General features: G+C 44.4%; 1 protein-coding gene across 1 annotated transcript; it reads right to left on the bottom strand.

The window, feature by feature from the left end:
* Positions 1–1173: 1173 nt before the first annotated feature.
* frg1 (FSHD region gene 1) lies at positions 1174–12872 on the bottom strand. Its single transcript, XM_062523556.1, has 9 exons — positions 12758–12872; positions 8319–8386; positions 7149–7274; positions 6095–6152; positions 5680–5794; positions 4090–4194; positions 3476–3567; positions 1467–1577; positions 1174–1346 (listed from the first exon to the last, which is right to left on the bottom strand). The coding sequence occupies exons 1-9, from the start codon at positions 12814–12816 to the stop codon at positions 1310–1312; spliced, it is 771 nt and encodes a 256-aa protein (XP_062379540.1). The 5' UTR covers positions 12817–12872; the 3' UTR covers positions 1174–1309.
* Positions 12873–19131: the final 6259 nt, after the last annotated feature.

Raw genomic sequence — 19131 nt, 5'->3', positions numbered from 1 at the left:
GTCAAGTTCACTGGTAGCCGCAAATCAATGAATCAACTCCACAACACGTGATTATGTAAAAAAGAAAAAAAAGAGAGAGAATTTAGAGTGCTTCCAAAGTGTGGAATTATCACCTTTGTTTGGTGCTTTAGCAATACCACCACCTTGTGGTAACCTAGTGTTATATCAAGATGATGTTCTAAAGACTACATAGTGGTTATGGGTGTGTTTTGAAATTCTGCTGAACTCCCTATAAAAATATTATCTACATGAACAATTCCCTGCCCATCCAGGGAGCCTACAATTTTGCCAAATATGTCAACTATTGCATTACTAAATATGGATTTAAATTTTACAAGACACAATTGCTGTCAGCTAGGACTTTTCTATATAAGAAGATGATTGATTTAACTGTCTGTGTGACCAATGACAAGATGACAAACAAACCCTAATGAGCAAAGATGGGGAAATCTCACCTTGTATTGGGAATACACCTCTCAGTGTACTGACATATAATGAACTTCATGAAGATGTTTGATGCCACCTGCTGGCTGAACAGAGCACACTCACTAACTAGACACATACTGGGAAAACAATCACTAACATGAGTGATAAAGACCCGTTGCAAATAAACAAATGAAAATGCTAATCACTGGTCATTTTATATTCAATCATGTTCCACAGAGAGAGGATTTCAATGTCCTGTCCAGGAAGAGATGTAGGTCACCACCACACACCAAAAAGTGAGCATCAGTGGATGTGTAGTCCTCCTCCTGCTCTGGACAAACTCATGTATCGGTCTCTTGATTAGCTGGACATACCATGAGGAGCATTTCGATTACGCTGATTTTAATCCGGTGTGCTTGCAGCAGGAACTGAAAGACGGCATCCAGGGCAAGGGAGCTCAAGGAGCACAACTAAAGTCCAAGTCACGCCAAAGATTCCCGACGCGACGAGACAGAGTTGCAGCGGTGTGAATTAAATGTTGCACGTAGTTGCAAGCCATCGCAAGTGGTCGCAGAGCATGTTTAATCGCAGTTGCAAGGTTGTAGAACATCGCGTCTCGTCGGGAATCTTTGGTCTGAACCCTGCTTAAGAAACCCTGCCCTCCCCAACCCAAGTTGATATGCCTTGAACCTTCAGAATCCATAGCATAGAAGCATAGAAAGATTTTCAATAATTGTCAAAATACAATATGTTCAAAGTGTTTAATAAAAGATAAAACTTAATTCAGTTTGCAGTTAAAAAAAAAAGAAAAAAGAAAGCTCTCCAGATATACATTTAAAACAATATGGACTCAGTTCACCAATGGCCTCTCCTTTTTTTCCTGTTATTTGCAATATCGGTCAGCCTTCATCTTGGCTCTCCTGCAAACATGAAGCAAAGTTTAGAGGAAATATTTCCACATCACTTAAATAAAACTTTTGGGAGTAGGACAAAAAGGTGAGCCGACGTGGAATGTCATCGGCGTTGTGCCCCGTACGTACCTGTCCAGCAGAGCCTCGTGGAACTTGCCATCAGTTCTGGCCCTCTTCAGGTTACCGCTGTCCTCCTCATTCACTCTGAGCTTGCGGTCCTGGAAACTCTGGAATTTCTTACTAAAAAAAAAAAAAAAGGACAAATATCCCAGATGACTTTAAGGTCACCCCTACAGGCACGTGCGGGTCACAGCAGCTCTGCCGTTTTCTGCACACTTAAATAATGGAGGGAGGAAGGAGGGACAGAAAGTCAGTCAGCTGTCAGAATCCTGTCAGATTTGGGCAGGTCAACAATGCAGACGTTGAGGTACATTAATAGTGGAGAGAGACCTGAAAGGTCAGCGTGCACTTTGCTGGGGCAAACAGAGTGACTGTCTTGACAAGCAAAGCCGTGTCATTTATTTCAACCGCACGCCTCACTCACTAAATGCCACAGAAAAAGGCAGAGGGCATTGATTTAGGTGTCCCCCGGAAAGGTTTGATTTTCCCTCCACTTTAAGTCATCTGGCCTGGCGCAAAGCAATTACCTCGCCTGCCACTCCTCACCCCCGTACAAACAAACAACGCGTTGGCCTCACAAACGCTTGCAGTCTTGTTGACAAAAATGGACATAATGTGACCGCTTCCTGCTAGAAACACCATTCAGACGTGGCTCTTGTGAAATGTCACATCACATAAAGCGGCATTTGATTTGCCCAATATCCAACAGTCTCCTCAGCAGCTGCACGCTGACCTTGCCTTTTAAAACGGGAGTGCTGACTGACAGGCTCGCTCACAGGCAGAGACAAAGGGAACTTTAATATCTCATGACAACAGCCTTGGCTGCATCTGCGTCCCATCTACCCAATGCCCACTGAGCTCCGATCTCAGACCAGCGGCAAGACTACTCGACGACTTCACACACGGCGACAAAATCAACTTAACAAGGCTGTGACAGTATCTCGTACAACGCCATCAACATGGCTCTGAGACGATAAGACTGACCTGTCAACGACCTCACAGAGACAGAGTCACATCACCTGGGTGTGGAATACTGAACTGTATGCCGACAGGAACACTTTCCTCCTTACAGCCTTTGCTAGCAACTACATAGACGGTGCACCTCTCATTAATATCCATGACCCCCAGTGGTGGAGGTTCTGAAAAATGAGCTACATCATCATGTCCCAACAATTATAACAATGACCTGTTGTAGTTGCACATTCTCCAACATACTATGCAGGAAAACTGGACAGAGACTCGTCGTTAGCCAGTTTTGTCCGTTTTGTATGTCAGTCACATTTAATGAAAACAAAATAACAACAACCCAATCAAATATGGAATTTGACATCCCATAATGGACCAGCTAACAAATGAGGCTGCCACACAGCCATCTGTGGCGCCACTTTAGCGGTAGCTTATGACTCCAGGTGCAGCTGAGGGTGAGTGGTGGCTGCCTACATGACGACCCCATCAGCTGGGTGGAGATACTGTTCCTCAAACAGTTAAGGATCGAGGCGAGCGGAGAACATCTGGCCTGGCAGCTGCAGGCCAAAATAAACTCACACACACAGCCTGCAGAGATGAATGGGTAGGCTATCAGCCATTAAAACCCAGATAGTCTTTAACCTGAACCAAGACCGGGATAATAGTTGATTATATTTGAAATTATTGTCAGCTAAACTGACAACAAAAAGAAAATTAATGTGGCCTAAAAGAATGAGCTCACAGATAATGAAAACAAACCAAGTGTTGATTGGTATGCTTCCACCTGGCCTCATCAGTTCATCTAGCCTTTATAGAGATTACGCCAGACTGGGCGAATATCCTTCAACTAGCTCGGGAGAATTCAAATGACACTGTATCAGATAGAGGCAGGCGTGCACGGACCAGAAAACAGTATGCTTTCGGCCCATAACTGGCAGAGGCATAATGAACATACGGCCCCTCCAAATCCACCCCAGTGTTACGCACACGCACACTCACACTCACACACACACACACACCAATAGAATAGGGAAAAAAGCGGTGACACTCACACGTAGTTGAGCTCACAGTTCTTGACGTTGCCCCGGTCCTCGTCGGCGATGTCGTCTTTCCGCTTGACCTCCCTCTCTGCGCAGGAGCGAATCTGACAAACAGGACAGCCACAGGTCAGTCACAGGACAGGGGCAACACAAACAGGTCAGCCACACGACAGCCACAGGACAGGGGCAACACAAACGGGGCATCCACAGGACAGCCACAGGACAGGGGCAACACAAACGGGGCATCCACAGGACAGGGAGAAAACACAAGCGCACAGAGGGCTCCGTGTCAGCCGACGTGATCTCCATTCCCGCTGGGGAGCTCTCACACAAAGTGCTACTCCATCTCAGCCCTGCATGGGGTAGGCGCAGTAACAACATGGCCCAGCATGCATAGAGCAGCAGTACAGCTCTACTAGCGCTCAGCCCCGCACTGAGACAGGCAACACAGTACATAGCCAAAGGTGCTTCACCTGTCTGTCTGTCTGTGTTAGCATGTTTTGAGGGCTGAGGGATTTGTCAATACAGCTTCTCTGCTAACGCTAACCCCTGCCAGCACAGCAGAAGATAAACAACATCCTCCTTATTGGGCTGAACACAGAATCAGGACAGTGAGAGTCTCTCACCTTGACCATTTGGTCCTCGCCGGCTGTCTTGCTGTCGGCTACGATGTCTCCGCTCTCGCTGTAGGAGATGAAACAGCTGTTGGCCGCCATCAGAGCCATTTTACCCTGAGGAGGAGAGCGAGAGAAGTGATGCACCGATTCAAGCATGGCGGGAGCAAAGCTCATTCTGTTGTAACAGAGCGCAAGATTCAGCACAGAGGAGCTCCAACAGTCCAGAGGAGTTCCAACACTGATAATTTGATACTCGACTGGAGCACAAATGTATCCCTGCCAAAAGAAGGGTAGTAATCGAACTCTTAAACTGTTGTTAAAGCCATCTATACTGCTAACACGTACAGTAGGCAATGCCAAACAGAGGTTCCTGAGCCTGGTCTTTCTTGATTAGGCAATATCGACACTGTCATGTTCCTTTTTTTCCTTCTTTTGTTTCCAGGTGCATGCCACTGTCAAACTAATGCACCATACAGTTTCATATATCACACATGCCTCATCATTTCATATATTGCACATGCTTCTTATAGTTCCATACATTTCAAGGTGGTGAAGTAGGAAATTCTCCATTTATGGTTGAGGCCTCTATTTCTCTCTCTCTTAACAAGAACACACACAGGCACAGCCTCTCACACAGACACACAGAGACACAGACACACACACACACCAAAACTCTGTCTCTCACTGACCCTGACATTGTCTCTTTGATAATCTCGTGAGCAGCAGAGACACAATCTGTATGTTACAGAACTGGATGTCTTGGTCCTTGATTAGATCTGTGTGTTATTGCACGACTGATGTGGGGCAGTACACGGGGTACTCAGCGCCTGAGAACAGCTGCAGTCCGGATGGGAGCTCTTCACCTAAGCAAGATTCTCTTACAAAAATGTGTTACTTTCATTTGTGTGTTAGACAATGATTGTGATATGTACAACTGCTCGATTGTTCTCTTTATCGGATGGTGGTCTCCATGTTGATACAACCAAACGTCAAGCATGACATTGATACACGCAAAGGCCAGTCACTATATATGGGTTGAAACTTTGAGAATATTATTGTTGTTGTGCAATGGTAGTCGGTCGTACTGCTTCCCAGGCCTGCTTTCAAATCTTTTCCTCTCTGTTAACAGAGCTCGTCGTTTAAGCACCCAGAAATACAAGAGGGTATTCTGCCTGGTGCATACGGAGTACAAACGCATACTCATTCCAAAGGTGTGCAAGAAGCACTGCATGCATGATACAGGTGTGCTTTCATTACCTCCACCAAAGAGGTTATGTTTTCATCAGGGTTTGTCTGTCTGTCTGTCTGTCTATCTGTTTGTTTGTTTGTTTGTTTTTTTGCACGATAGCTCAAAAAGTTATGTTAGTTTAGATTACATTTTCAGGGAAGGTCTGAAATGACCCAAGGAAGAAACAATTAATTTTGGGAGTGATCCGTATCACCATCTGGATCCAGCAGGCTGTTATGTTTTCGCTTGGTTTGGTTTGGTATGTATGTGCTCTCTGAGTGCTTTTCTAGTCTCAAGATGGTTTATAGTCATAACATTTGTTAAACAAACAAAAAATGTACTGATGTCACATCTATGAGAGAGCCACTTACTTCCTCAAACACAGGCTCCCACTGTTCCCGAGAGCCAATGGCGTCTGAGCGGCCCACCACCACACCATCGGAGGTCACTCCAAGATACTTCCCATAGCCAGACTTCAGAGCTATCCTGCAGGGGCACACAAAGTCAACATCAGGGAGTTTGCTTTTAATGGAGCTAATTGAGAGGAACAAAAGCTAAATAGTGGAGCAAACAGAATTCACACATTCACAAACACAAAATAAATTTTTGACTAATTCTCCTAATGCCATTAACCCACAAGGCCCCGCAGGTCAATCTGGCACACAACACATTCACTGTACAGTGCCCGCTTGTCTCCTTCAATAGCCATTGGACAGTTCACTTAAGCAGGCAATTTCATTTGAATACATCATACATGCAGCCATGAGTCTGGCTCTGCGTGCTTACCTGCTGTCAGACACCTTAATGGCTGTGAACTGCTCCGGTGGGTCAGGACCCTCATCCTCTGCAACGTCAAGCAATTACCGTCATCATCACACAGCCATGTTGTTTTCCATTACAGCATGCATATAATCACACGCCGTCATGCCAGCGTGCATTTACTCAAAAACCGAACATCAACAACATGACCGCGAGAGCGCGATTGAGCACCGCTGTAGCCCCGAGTTCATCCTCGTAAGCACATTTACGGTGCCCTCCTTGACACCCGTAATATACATACTTGACACATGCTTGCTACAGAGCTCAATAGATCCTGGCACAGAACAAAGGGAGCTGGCAGTATGCGTGGCGTGGCGTGGCGTGTGTCAGGCTCCCGCCGTGAATCCTAATGCGGCGCTCGGCGCAGCAGCAAATGGGCCTCTTGAGTGGAGGGTGCGCCGCATCGCACCGCGCCGCAGGAGCAGGAGCAGCCTAATGGCTTCAGCTGGTCGCTCTCCATTAGCGCTGGATGCTAACCCCTGCTCTGGTGATTGCAAATTGATTTCTGAGGGCAGCAGAGGTGAGACGTTGGTGTGGTGTGGTGTGGTGTGGTGTGGTGTGGTGTGGTGTGCAGCGCGCACACAGCTGAGCATGACGGGCAGAAAGCGGTGAGACGGGAATCAGGGGGGTTTGGAGAGACTGAGGGGAAATGTGTCTCATACGATGCTAAAACGCTCCGAAAATTGCAGCCCATTTTGGCCACATAACTGTGTTATGATAGATAACATGGTGTGCGAGAGATGAAGAGAACTGAGCAAGAGTAAGAGAGAGAGAGAGAGAGAGAGAGAGAGAGAGAGAGAGAGAGAGTAACAAAATAAAGATAAAGTGCTGATAATGACACTGTGCCTTATGGACCACAAAGATGTGCAACAAGCCATACCACAATGCCTGGCTCTTCACAAGAAAACAATCAGATCAGACCATCAGATCCTTTATCTTTAAAATAGTCACTTAAGGATCAGCACAAGCTAAAAAAAAGAGAGGCAGGAATATGCAGGTGAGCGGCACACGCCATCGTTACCTCCTGTGTGAGGCGCTCCCATGGTGAAGAGTCCGGTGTCGAGGGCATGCAGGTACGCATTGTTCTGCATTTCTATGGCAACACTGCCTGTGATCTCCCCAATGGTGTGGATGGCCCACCATCCTCCTGAAAAAGAAACATGATGATCTGGTCATCCTCCTGAGATATGTAATGTCCTGCACCAACATCCTACACCTTTGCTATTCATCATGCATCAGGAAATTAAAAAACAAAAAATGTATTAGTGTTTCTCAAAGCCCATGATGACATTCTCAAATGCCTTGTGTTGTTTGCCCACCAAATATATTCAGTTTACTGTTATAAAGGAATAAGTAGGCTAAATTTGAAAATATTAAAGTTTAATAAACTGGAATCTGAGAATTAGCTCAGAATAGCTGAGAATAGTCAGTGCTTATTTTAATAGTCGACAATGAATCGATTAATTGTTGCAGTCCTAATAAATTTAAGAACTACACATTTCCTATCACAACAAGAGACACTGTTTTGGCCAGGGTATACACTGACTGTGAAAGATGTACACAACACCTCCAGTGTTAAACGTCCCTCCATAGCCTGGCTTTAAATGCCTTATGTTATTTATTGCTCTGGGGTCTGATCCACACTCTGGCCTGAAATAGCACAAGAAGAGGGAGCAGAGTGACTCAGAAGCTAGAGGCACTGTAAGCCTGCTGTACCTCTTACCAACAATTCATGCTTTCATAGCACACAGTAGCACATTTTGAAATCTGATCAGAACAGCAATCCATCTAATGGCAAAAAGCTTAGGTTCATTCTTTGAGCCCAGCTTCTTCAAAATTTCTGACCCACGGACAAAACAAGGTATTTGAAGAGGTCATCTTGGGCTTTGAGGAACACAGATCAACATTTGTTCCAAGAAATGTTTAACATTTTATGAAATGAACCAAACAACTAATCAATGAATCAAGAAAATGGTCAACAGATCAGAAGCCAATAGGCACACCATTCAATTCAATTAAACTCAATTAAATTCAATTAAATTCAATTAAATTCAATTTGCTTTACTGTCATTACCACCCTGCTGAAAAAAACCCCAGCTAGAAACCATTTTATGCTGATAGTTCATCAGAACATAATTTAACAACACATTCACTATGGATATTTTGTTCCACATTTGGTGACTTTACTTACCGACAACATCATCTTTCTCCTTATCATCATCTCTTTTCCGCTTCTTATCTTTGTTCTTTTTCTTTTTACTGAAAATGAAGTTGGAGAAATGTTGGTTACATGAATGTAGTTTGTAGAACTCTGCCAGTAGTCTTCTTAATCGTTACACATAGAATAACACAGAAACACACAGTGAATTGTGGCATAGGCTACAGCCCCTGGTAAAAATGATGGAATCACCACACTTGGAAGATGTTCATTCAGCTGTTTTGAAAAAAGACAAACCACAGATGGGCCCCACAGATTCTTTTTTTTTTTTTTAAACAGCTGAACATTCTGGCTTTGTGAAACCAAGCAACATCATAACATTTGTAACAACATTACCAACATTGTTAGTAATCTAAGGCAATTTATTTAGCAGATCATGTGGAGGGAAAAAAAGAATATGGGCCACTTAATCTTCAGAAAAAAAAATGGAATCACAATCCTAAAACATCATAATTAGTACTTGTTTTGCACCTTCTCTTGTTTTTTTCACAGCTTGATTTCCCTGTGGCATAGACTTTACTAATGCAAATAATCTTGATTAATCAGATCCCAACTTTGTTGCCAATTGACAGATCAACTTTGCAGGATGGAGCCTTGTCATGTGACATTTTCTTCAGTTTCCACCATCAATTTTCAATGGTTTTGAGATGCAGACAATTTGCTGGCCATGCCATTGACTTGATGTCTTTCCTGAAGAATGGTTCCAACAGTCTTTGCTCTATGGCAAGATAAAGAGTCATCCTGGAAATTGACTTTCTTATCACCAAAACGTTCCTGTCATTGGAGTGACAGAAGTGTCCAAATTTCAATGTACAGTATACCTGTGTATTCCTGTAGAAGTAATGACCTGGTCCTTCACCTGATATACAACCCCATACCATCAATGACTGTGAGAACTTTCATGTCCTCTTCAGGCAGTCATCTTTGTATTTTTCATTGGACCGGCACCAAACAAAAGTTCCAGGATCATTTCCTTACCCTTTCCTTACCATCTGAGGGGAATAAGTTATTTTGGTATTCCACCCTAGAGTTAAAAAATAAGTGATAGCATTTCATTGGTGGAAGCTTTTTGTGTGTTATCACAATGTTTATGTCTATTATACGCTTATGACTGGATATATTTACCGGTGAATAGGCTCAAAATATTAACTAATAGGCTAGATATCCACACAAATGTTGGCAAGTTCACAGCTGATTATTTACATATTTACAAACAGTTTTTTTGTATGGGAGGTTTTCTGAATAGTATGTACATAAACCGCTCACAAAAAGTAAGGAAACTTGACTTTGGCCCATTATATCTCCCCTTTAGTAATACCAACCAGTAAAGTGTTTCATATCATTTTTATCGTTGATTTGTCACCTTTACAATGAGGTATAGCTTGTAAGCATAGGGCAATCATGGAATGAGCAACACAAGCAAACGTGTAAGTAGTGGCAACAAAAAATGTGCCAAAATGGCCTGTTATGCTATTGGAATTCACCTTTGTTACTTCAAGCATTGACGATTGCACTCTCCCACAGAAACGAGGAAAACAAAACATGTTAGGCATACATTTGTTCATTTTATACTCAGTGTCAGGGTCCTCAGTAGCGTGTAGGATCCATATGCAGCCACAACAGCTTGGCACCTTCTTCTCATGCAGGTCACCAACCTGGCTACATTCTGCTGTGGAGTGACATCTCCCTAACTCGAAAGACAGACCTTGTTATCATTGAAGGCAATCATCATGCAGTTAGATACCGGGATGAGATTCTGGAGCCAGTGGCAATTCCATATCTCCAGAATATGGGACCAATTGCCATCCTCCAGGATGACAACGCTCGCCCCCATAGAGCTGGGATCATCAGAGAGTACCTCCAGAATTTGGGAGTGGAGAGGATCTAATGGCCTGCCGTGAACACTTGTGGGATCAGCTTGGGCATGAAGTACGTGCCAGAGTCACCAACAAAACCAGGTTGGCTGACTTACAACAGATCCTTATCGAGGAATGGAATGCCATCCCACAGCAGAATGTAGCCAGGTTGGTGACCAGCATGAGAAGAAGGTGCCAAGCTGTTGTGGCTGCATATGGATCCTCTACACGCTACTGAGGACCCTGACACGGAGTATAAAATGAACAAATGTATGCCTAACATGTTTTGTTTTCCTCATTTCTGTGGGAGAGTGCAATCGTCAATGCTTGAAGTAACAAAGGTGAATTCCAACAGCATAACAGGCTATTTTGGCACATTTTTCGTTGGCACTACTTACACGTTTGCTTGTGTTGCTCATTCCATGATTGCCCTATGCTTACCAGCTATACCTCATTGTAAAGGTGACAAATCAACGATAAAAATGATATGAAACACTTTACTGGTTGGTATTACTAAAGGGGAGATATAATGGGCCAAAGTCAAGTTTCCTTACTTTTTGTGAGCAGTTTATGTAAATTAGCTATTATCTAATGATATACATTTCAAGTACAGAAATCCTAACGCTGGGTCATTACATCAGGTTCAAATTTATTTTTGTTTTTCATTTTGGTGACACATTTGAGTGAAATGTCATTCCTAAAATTCCTGACATGCTGTATTTTTGAGAATGTCTTATAATGTATAGGCCAATAGGCTATTCACTCATTTTTGTTTACTTTCCATAGGTCACAAATCATATATCAACAAGCTCCTCGATAAAATCCCCCAATGGGAGTATACCTCAAAAATGTAGTGTATACAACAGTATATAATTGAAGTGGAGATTTCTGGTTAAGAGTTATCAATTTGGCGATAACAGATTTTGGCAGTATTTTGATCTATTCAAAATACCCAAATTCAAAATACTCACTGTAATATCATTCATTTCACTCTAAAATGTCCAAAATGAAAAACAAAAAGAAGAATTTTGAACCCGACTGTATCCAGTGTTAAGGTTTCTGCACTCAACATGTACATGCGTATTATTACAGATCTCATTAGATGTCGACTCATTTACATTTACATAAGCTTAACATTACAGAAAAGTTGCAATACAAGAAATGACTTCATGCACATAATCAGCTGTGGAGGTTTTGTCTATTGATTATTTAACCCATTCACCTGTAAAATATGAATTCCTCCATAGACATTCCATGGACATACTGTAAACCGACTGATAACCCAAATGCAATGCGATCACAAAAGCTACCCAAAATGCAATGCGATCACATATTCTCTAATTCTAAGGTGGTATACGGTACCTTGTCAAAAATCACTACGAGACTTTCCCCTTGAATGAGTACCAAGTCCGACTGACCAAAATCAGGGGGTCTGGCTCAAGGACTAGCCTAAATATAGCTCTCGTCCAATTATCCCCAATCCACTACTGCATCTCTTAAACCCACAACCCAATGTAAATGACAAATAAAAATATGGCTGTCTGAAGAAAACAAGACAGTTTCCACCGGCACTGATGATAGGCGGTTGCATGTGGTCTTGGTATTATTTGCCCTCAATGGTGCCTTCCAGACAGCGCTGCCTTCAAGGCACTACTCCCCTCAGTTTAGGGGTAGGATGAGGGTTGAGGGGGTTAGGGTTAGGAATAGGGTAAAGGTAGTGCCTTTTAGGCTGTGCTGCCTGGAAGGTGCCATTGGTTGCATGTCAGCAAAAGAACCTGGGGAGATGGCAAATTTTGGACCCTCTTGTCATTCCATCAATCAAAATGAATGTTGGTGATGAAGTAATTTTCCAGGATATTAATGTATCTTGCCATAGAGCAAAGAATTTTAAAGCATTTATTCAGGAGAGACAAATGACATAGACAACAAACAGTCAAGGAAATAAAACGGAGTGGTGATTCCATAGTTCTTGCAAGAGGTTATCCATGAAGGATTAGCCTTATTCGGGGAACATTGTCACTTAGATACCTCCACAATACAAGAGAAAACTGGCATATTATAATCAAACAATTTGGCAAGCATGCATGACACAATTTGGAATTACTTATGTTTGTGTTTCTCTGGGGAGGATGAACAAAAGCATCCATCAATTGTGCACTAAACGCATGGGGAAACAGAAAAGAGCCAATGAAACTATAGTCAACAGGCATTGACAAGAAGCAACAGACACACAAATCGCTTTACTCCAAGTCAATGCAGACACGATAATGTGCTAACCTCAAATTAACCTCATCATCAGAGCCCTGCAAGAGACGCGACGTAAAGAGTTGGCATTGTGTCTTCGTCATCATAAAGTCTACAGTCAACACATAATCAAAATGAAGCAAGTTAACAGTTGCCAGCAAGCTTGTAGCCACCAAAGGTAATGCGCAATGCTAACCTAACAAGCTAACGTGAGAAATCTGGCGAAGAACGTCCTTCTCTGGTAAAGATGCGACAATAGCCTACTTCGGTCGTATCTTCCCTGGTGCTATAAAGAAAATAATTTCAATTTACCTTTTATTCATCCCCTTTAAAACCAGCTTTGTAGACTTCACGCTTGAATATGCAGCCATTTCTATCGTACTTTTAAACAAACCTCCTGTGACAAAAATATACCGGGTCAAGTCATTATACTTCCGGAGTGTAAAATAGACAAAATAAAAGTACCTGGATAACGCACTTTTCTGACTTTTCAGAGGAGGGCTTTTGTTGTGGAAAAGAACTTGAGTAGATCTGAGTGTGATCCCCACCGTGGGCACATTGACATATATAGATGACACTCCATAACATATTTCCTGTATATATTTCCAATAGTTGCAGTATTGGAGACACATATTGGGCTAGAGCTTTTGGCACACCACCACTTTGCATTCTTGCAGAAGAAATGTTCCTGCCTAATCTAGGCATTGAACTTGGTGGTTTCACTAGAGATTTTTTTTAAAAAATATAAAAACGGGCTCTGGTTTCTAAATAACATTAAGATAACATTAAATAACACAGTAGCATAATAGGCTACTGTAAGAATGTGGACACGTGGTGCCGGCAACCACAACCACAACACCACTGCCTGATTCTCCATACTGTGGAGCACTAGGTTAGTGTTCCCTAAGGTTAGCCTACATTATTGCTGCTATCATTTAGATCACTGGGGTTTTGTTCCAATGTTGCAGAGTGATAAGTCAGTAAGGGATAATGTGAGTTTTTGCTTGTGTGTGTGTGTGGTGGGGGTAATAGGCTAATGGTGTGTGTGTGTGTGTGTGTGTGTGTGTGTGTGTGCGTGCGGTGTGTGTGTGCGTGTGTGTGCTTGCCTGCATTTGTGTGTGTGTTTTATGTGTCTGTGTGTATGTTTATTTACTTGTGATTGTGTTTGAGAGGGCAATGGTGTGTGTGTGTGTGTGTGTGTGTGTGTGTGTGTGTGTGTGTGTGTGTGTGTGTTTTTATGCTTGTGTGTGTGTGCGTGCGTGCGTGCGTGCGTGCGTGCGAGTGTGCGTGTGTGTGTGTGCGTGTGTGTGTGTGTGTGTGTGTATTCCTGCATGTGTGTATGTGTGATTGTATCATCCTAAACCAGCAACAAATCAAAAAGTAGATGATGGGGAAGAAGAAAAAAAAAAACTGAAACAAACTGGTTGGGAAGGATACCACTGATTGTAGATAAGCTTCTATTAAGAACTAGGCTGTAACCAATATACAGGGAGTATCATGTCAGGACAGGGAAAAAAATGAAAAGCTGCCTGGTTGGTCAATATGCAGTTTGTCAAATGGAAATTCTTTCCAAAACACACTATATCAACCCATATTGTTTTATTGGCTGTTAATAAACAGCCACAACAACAACAAAATGTCAGAGTGGAATTCAAACAATTTTCCCACATCCTGCTCTGTAAGTATAGCCCAGCTAGAAGAAACCACAACCAAAAGATCAACACAAACAAAAAAGGCACCCTGTCCTCCAAATCTCTGCACAGTCATGGTTTACATTTCCCGAAAAAGACTCTGGCAAGGAAAAACAAAACAGAGCATCGACCCCAAAGCCCCAGGAAAACTAAACATCAGAGCCTGTCAGCGGACCCGGGCCTGTCAGTGCACTGACCCAACAACAACACACACGGTCAGCAAAGATTCTCAGTTACAGCGCCTTGGCAGCTGAGGCCAAGGTCCTTGGACCAGACGGGTTAATCCCCCACCTCTGCCGTATACCATGAGCTAACACACACACACACATTGAAATGAGAGTGGCTCACACGAGGATGTTCCTGAGTAAACTGCTCAGGTTTCCCTTGGTGGTCTGCGGGCCACAGGATGTGCCCGCCCGTAGGAGGATGGCAGGGGAAGGGAAGGGAAGGGAGGAGAGAGAAGGAGAGGGAAGGAGAGAGAAGGAGAGAGAAGGAGGGAGGAGGCTGAGGCAGCGTGACAGGCTGGCAGGAGGCGTGAGGGAAGCAGGCAGGCACTCTGCTGGCTCAGCTGGCGGACAGGAGGGAGTCTGGCTTTCGTCTCCCCAGACACAGTGTCTGCTGTCCCTGACCAACAAATTACTGTAAATTACAGCCTTGCATTTGGATGTGTGTGTGCGTCTGGGTGAGTGAGTGAGTGTGTGTGTGTGTGTGTGTGTGTGTGTGTGTGTGTGTGTGTGTGTCTGTGTGTGTGTGTGTGTGTGTGTGTGTGTGTGTGTGTGTGTGTGTGCGCGTGTTTGTGCGTGCGTGCGTGCGTGTATGTGTGTGTGTGTGTGTGTGTGTGTGTGCGCGCGTGCGTGCATGCATGCATGTGTGTATGTGTGTGTGTGTGTGTGTGTGTGCTTGAGGGGGGGGGGGGTCAGAAAGACTAAGAGAGACTAAGAGAGTCGGAGTGTGTGGATACATAGCTGTATTTTTATATGCCAGCGTTGTGTGTGTGTGTGTGTGTGTGTGTAGAGCATATGCGTTGCAAGTGTGTATTTAGTATTTGGATGTGCTTGTGTATCTATGTGTGTGTGTAGTACATTTGCAAATGTGTGTTTTGTTTTAGTGTCCACAGTGTCTACCATAGTCAAACAGGACACAGATCTCCCTCCCAATTCTCTCAAATGTGTACTTAATACAACTAATAAAACTCATTTGCAGTCAAAACAAAATTGATTCTAAACACAACTGCAGATTGACCTAACGGGAACCATATGGTCTATTATCACAGACGCACACAAGCACTCGTGAGACAGCATGGGGCAAGACAGAAGAAAGGGCATTTATAAAACAAACATATAGTGAGTGCACACACACACACACACACACACACACACACACACACCACAATTAGCACTTAACATCTGCTGAGGTGAAGTTCTGCACCATTTACCTCCTCACTTCTCAGGTGCCGAGGCTCAACAGACGGCCTTCCCATCGACTCCTCTGGCATTTCCTTATGAATGAGCTCAGCCCGACCAAAAACACTCCAAGACACCTCCGTGCAGAGGTGGCGGCCAGAGAGAGTGCCTATGCTAATGGTCGGCCATTATGTTGCGAAGGACTCTAATCAGGAAGCCGGGCGATGAAAAGCCATAAATCACTGGCTGACACTGCCGGCAAGTAAAACAAATGAGACAGAGGCGTGTGAATTGGGCCTGCCCTTTAGAGTAAACGCTACCAGACGCTGATAGCCAGAGCCATGCTCAGTGTTGCGCGGATGCGTATGAAGCACCCAAACACGTGGGCCATTGATAAACTTGATGAGATATTGTTTTGTTAATGTGTCAGAGTATAATTAAGGCAGAACAAAGACATGATGGATTAACCCTTTCCAAAACGCACACATCGACACCCACAATCATTAATTTTGACAGAGGAAGGCTTCCGGCCTAATTAGGGGCACAGTTATCACATCATGCCCCATCTATTAGCGAGCGCGGAGTGGGATGACAGCATTAAGCATGATGTGTCATGATCCAAAGAGAAGCGTGGAACAGCTAGAATGAAAAATGGCTCTTCTTATCCCGGCGGAGTTCAAACCAAGCGAGTGGCAAGCTCGCATCCTCGAAAGTCTGAACCCCTCTGATGTCTGCTGCCATCGTTGTGTTCGGCATCTTCCCCTTCTTGTCCTTGTTAAGAGGCTCTTTCTGCCGTGCTACGGCTACTGACACTCCATTAGTTGCCGTTCAACCGTGAAGGAAAATTTATCATCCTCCACTGCCATCGCCAAGGCCCGCAACACCATCATCCCAAGAGAGACGGATGGCAGCCTGAGACAGAAAAGAGGGCTTCCCAACAGATAGAAAAGTAAGCACTTTTAAAAAAACAAAAACAAATAACTCAAACAAATCAATCTCCAAAATATATATGGACAAAAACTCTCTCCTGCATCTTGCACAGTGTCTGGTGCTTAGAGGAAAATGAGCATCAACCCAAAGAGCCAATATGGAAGGGGCTGATGGAGGTAAGTGGAACTGACTTAACACATCTCTGCCTCTCGCAAGTGGCAACGCTGAAGAGGGGACGTAAGCATTATGCGGGGCACATAGTGGCTGTCAGTGAAAGAAGCGATGTCTCGACAGAGTACAGCCCACGACACAGAACCTGCTGACAAAGAGGCGTCTATGGGATGAAAGGCATCTGAAATTGATCTGAGGTGTGTCTCCTTTGAACTGGAATGAGGCAGGCTAAAAACTAATCAAGACAGGAGCTCCTCAGAGAAAGAAATTGCATCCTCTTTTCAGAGACGCTCCACCAATCACAGGCTTAGTGGCGCCAAGGATGTGGGAGCTGGTGCGGGGAGATGAATTTCAGGAACCGCTGGCGATGCCTTGGAGGAAGCTCCGTGTGATAGCCATCAGTCTGTCTGATATGCTCAGCAATATCGCTTTTTCCACATTTGGCACGGGTAAACAGCTTTCAGGGCAGACGTAAGCGCAGTCAGACCACCGTCAAATTTAGCATTGCAATGTGAGCTCCAACACAAATCATAGCTGTTTCATACATACAGGCCTATGTTTACACTCAGAATGTTACAGCAGCACTGCAGGCAGCTGAGCGCGGAGGTGTCAACAAAACTGGAAAGGTCATTCCTCAGCAACACTCCAAACAAGACGTTCCACTACAGACGTCCCTGGTGTGGAGGGAAACGATTTTTTTTTTTTTGTCAGGAGCACAACAAACGTGCATCATGGGCGAAATTTTCTGCAGTTCAAAAATGTTTCCTTTTTAGTGTGCTTGCCAGTCACACTGGTTCCATTTAGAATTTAAAAGTAGGTTGTGCGCTATCACTGATATTTTGTACATATATTTCAGGTCCAAGGGTACAAATAAATATCAGAGTGCTATCACACAATGATAATCAGTTATTTAAGCATATTATTACAAGGCAACACAGGGCAAGAATGAATACATAAATGCTAATCATATGGTAAGGGCACATGTTCTGACTGTCGGACAGTGGCACAGAAAATGCCACTGAATTTATGGTAAAACTCAACATTTTATTTTTGTCTCAGACAGAACGTTTTTTAAAAGTAAATTATAGCTGAACCCTCCCTTAAAAGATTTGACAGAAATCCCCCTCATCAAAGCACTCCTGGCAACCTCTCATTTTTTTTTTTACACAAACGAATGCAATCCAAAAGCTCCAATATGGCACCTTCAACATTGCACCTGCCTTTTCCCCCCCAGCGCATGATGAATTGAACTGAATTGAAGACAGGATGTGGAGCGCGCCAGTGGGGCACCGTGATGGAGGAGCAGCCCATGGGCCGGCCGGCCTCTCCTGCCTCTCCTGCCCGCCTGGCTGGGCGCGTGCCCGTCAGGCCAGCGGCACGGCAGCGGCGGCACACACGGAGGGCAATTTGGGCAAAAGTGAGTGACAGGGAGGAGCAGGTGCTCTCAGGGGCCCGGCGGTGTGCGGTTACTCTGGCACTCTGTCAATGTCACGGCACTTAAACCCACTGCAGTCACCCGCACACACACACACACACACACACACAGACACACACACACAGACAAACTGAAGTCGCAGACACGCAGTCTCCGGTGAAGTCTTTGATGTCTTCCTCCATGCGGTGACGCTCCTGGCCACTCCGCGTAACCAAATCTAAGATGTGGTCCCCCCAGGGCTCGGGTTAAAACGGGACCATTGGGTCATTTCCTCTGAGGTTCCACTCTCCCTGGTGAAGTGCGCTAACTATAAACAGGAGCTGTCCACAAAATAGGAACTCAGGTCAAGATACAGTCAGACGGTTGATAGAGGAGCCATCAGTTCATCGCCCCTCTGTGATTCATGCCAGACAAGTCCTCATCTATTTCAAAATGCACAGACAAATGTGATAATGCTGTTGCATAAAACTGTGCGCTTCTTTGCCTGATCTCCCAGCACGCAGTCTTGACTGAATGGATTTAGTACTTTAAGCTCTCTCCCAGATGCACTGAGGCTTGAGCGTTGCTTGGCATGAAAGTGTCTGCTAAATTAGCACGTCTAAATGAAATGTATATGAAGCTGAGTGCAAAGGATGGCTCCCACACAGAATGGCGTGATAGTGTTTTACATTAGCGTTACTTCGCTGTGGACAAAGTATTTAGTGGAGTCGTTTGAGTACTTCCGTGGCAGGTAATGGGGTTTGTGCCTGGGCTGATGGACTGCATTACTCTGTTTGGGCCGGGGTGAAGAATTACATCTCTTCACAGGCCCTAGATCCGAAAATCGACTGCAGGGTGAAGTCATTTAGAAGCTGGGGCCATTTCTCAGGAGCATGTGGGGAGAGTGTGAGACAGAGTGCAGCCAACAAACTACCGTGAAATCGGCCCTCCGTATACCTCAGTGGAAGGGAACAGAGTTTCTGCTAAGAGTCGGAGCGGGAGGATTTCCAGTGTGTGCCTCCCTCAGTTTGAACTTCTTAGCGCTCCCCTGCGGAGCGAAGATTCCGCTCTCCCGCG

Source organism: Sardina pilchardus, chromosome 2 (assembly GCF_963854185.1).
Source record: "Sardina pilchardus chromosome 2, fSarPil1.1, whole genome shotgun sequence".
NCBI lineage: Eukaryota > Metazoa > Chordata > Actinopteri > Clupeiformes > Clupeidae > Sardina > Sardina pilchardus.
Note: the sequence above shows the minus strand (reverse complement) of the source record. Positions and strands in the feature narration are given on the sequence as shown.